This window comes from Nerophis ophidion, linkage group LG17 (genome assembly GCF_033978795.1).
Source record: "Nerophis ophidion isolate RoL-2023_Sa linkage group LG17, RoL_Noph_v1.0, whole genome shotgun sequence".
Taxonomy (NCBI): Eukaryota; Metazoa; Chordata; class Actinopteri; order Syngnathiformes; family Syngnathidae; genus Nerophis; species Nerophis ophidion.
Window position 1 is genome coordinate 883,151 of NC_084627.1, and position 2,719 is coordinate 885,869.

The window sequence follows — 2,719 nt, forward strand, 5'->3', positions numbered from 1 at the left end:
TTCTCAGGCAAATCATATAGTCGATGTAGATGCTCATATCAGCTGTTCAGATTTACTTTACAAAAGAGAAGTGTAGGATACTTCTTTTGTTGCCTTATTTGTATTCGACTTTATTAAATGTATTTATATTATCATTCGGTGCAGCCGGGCCGGAGCAGGAGGGGATAGAAAGAGAAGAAAAGGAAGACAGAGGGGGAAATTGTAGGGACAAGAGGGGGATATGACAGAGAGACAAAAACAACAACAACAATAGAGCAACATCAGCAAATAGGATAAGTACAAATATGATGGTAAAAGTGATAGCGAAGAAGAAGTTAGCGAAATAAATAATACATAAATGAAAATGAGCATTATTACAATACAACTGGAGCAATACAAATACCAATAGAAATAGCGCTATTGATAATGAACAATACCAATAATTGACTTCTATTATCAACAATACACTTGTTCAAATGCAACAATACATATACGTAACGATAACTAGAGATACCAAAGAATGCAGACAAATGGAGGGGAAGAAAGAGAAGCAACCTATATGAACCTTGTAGATTGTTATAGTAACAATAGGTTAAGCTTTGTCAGTGTGCCTTGTGTTATCCAGTGTACCCTAGGGCCGTGGTTCTCAAATGGGGGTACTTGAAGGTATGCCAAGGGGTACGTGAGATTTTTTTTAAATATTCTAAAAATAGCAACAATTCAGAAATCCTTCATAAATATATTTATTGAATAATACTTCAACAAAATATGAATGTAAGTTCATAAACTGCGAAAAGAAATGCAACAATGCAATATTCAGTGTTGACAGATAGATTTTTGGTGGACGTGTTCCATAAATATTGACGTTAAAGATTTATTTTTTTTGTGAAGAAATGTTTAGAATTAAGTTCATGAATCCAGATGGATCTCTATTAGAATCTCCAAAAGAGGGCACTTTAAGTTGATGATTACTTCTATGTGTAGAAATCTTTATTTATAATTGAATCACTTGTTTATTTTTCAACAAGTTTTTAGTTATTTTTATATCTTATTTTTCCAAATAGTTCAAGAAAGACCACTACAAATGAGCAATATTTTGCACTGTTATACAATTTAATAAATCAGAAACTGATGACATAGTGCTGTATTTTACTTCTTTACAGTATCTTTTTTTTCGACCAAAAATGCTTTGCTCTGATTAGGGGGTACTTGAATTAAAAAAATGTTCACAGGGGGTACATCACTGAAAAAAGGTTGAGAACCACTGCCCTAGGGTAACAACGTTAATTTATGTTTGATGAAACGTGATTATGTGCATGAGTGTATTACACATCCAATTCTTCCTAAAGTTAAATACAAAATAAAATAAATAATAGAAGATGCCCGACGAATTAGTTTTTGAAACACAAATGTAACAATTGTTGACATTGGTTATATCTGTTGTGCTGATTCTAATTGAAAACAGAAATATGTATCAAATGTCCTGAGAAAATATGCTATTAGAAACAGTACCAAAAACATGTAGCAGGTGTAAATACTATGATGATAACCAGAAAACCGGAAATGAATCTAAATTGCGGCAGTTTTTAAATGTTGTTTTGTAAATGTTGAACCTTTAACTTCCATATGCTTTGTTAGAACAAATTTTTTTTTTTTTAATCCGCAAGTTTATTCGATTTCTGCACTTAAATTCATTAAGATTCAATAAAAACACCTGTTTATGACTTGTATGTATTTCTTGTTTAGCAATTTTACTTCAAGTAGAATTTAAAAAAATAAATATTACCGTAGTTATCGTTCCACTTCTGAACATGGGAAATAGCCTGGCTTCTCAGTGTAATAAATGCAGTACTGAAAAATACAGCAATATTTATTGTATAGTTTTTTTGTTTTTTTTTAAAAAGGCATACAACGAGAAATGAGAAAGGTTACACTTCTTAATCTTCATCGGCACAACTATGTAAAAGCAGGAAGCGTACCCAAAAATAATGGGAACTGGTCCGTTGTGTTGTATTTGGTCATGGTATGACTTGCCGCTGGTGTAGATAAAACTGTCTTTAACCTTCTTGCGCAAGCAGCTTGTGCTGTGTCAGCATCACGATCTCCTCCATCACTTCCGGTTTCAAGATGTCCTTCACCTGCAGAGAGGCACGTACATCACATGAGACCAACGGAATAAAAACGACATGCTCTTATGTCTTCTTTATGGAAGTAGAATTGTCTCACATCCACTTATATATGTCAATATGATATTAATACGTATGCATATATTAATAAATATACTAATACAAATACATAAATAATTTGTATAAATTAACACGTATTTGCAAATATATTTTTGAGATTTGAAAATATATACAAATAAAATGTATAAAAATGTGACATACAAATAAATCAACAATTTGTATAAATAAACGTGTATTTGTAAATATATTTTTGTGATTTAAATATAAATATGCTTGATTTTGTATTTGTGTTGAATTTGCATATGTGGATCGCTTTTTTTGCTTTTGTGTCGACGAGACATTCCTCCCACAAACCAGATGCACAAATAAATGCGACCTACACACTCCCCTGAACAACCAGCAGAGGGCACTGCAGCCAGAGCGGTCTGGGTCACAGAGCATTATATGCATTGAATGCAAAATGCTTGGAGTTCTCTGCACAAAAACAATCCACGTCTTTACAGAGAGAACACACAACAGGCCTGAGCTCGCTAATGTTAGCGTTGTATTAGCTA

The 2,719-nt window shown here is 32.7% G+C and overlaps 1 protein-coding gene across 1 annotated transcript in view; it reads right to left on the reverse strand.

Moving 5' to 3' along the window:
- Window positions 1–1,831: 1,831 nt before the first annotated feature.
- exosc2 (exosome component 2) overlaps window positions 1,832–2,719 on the reverse strand; it is a 12,515-nt gene continuing 11,627 nt past the window's right edge. Inside the window, exon 9 of the mRNA XM_061875672.1 lies at window positions 1,832–2,117. Coding sequence (XP_061731656.1) covers window positions 2,037–2,117 — 81 coding nt within the window. The 3' untranslated portion in view covers window positions 1,832–2,036. The remainder of the gene's footprint in view (window positions 2,118–2,719) is intronic.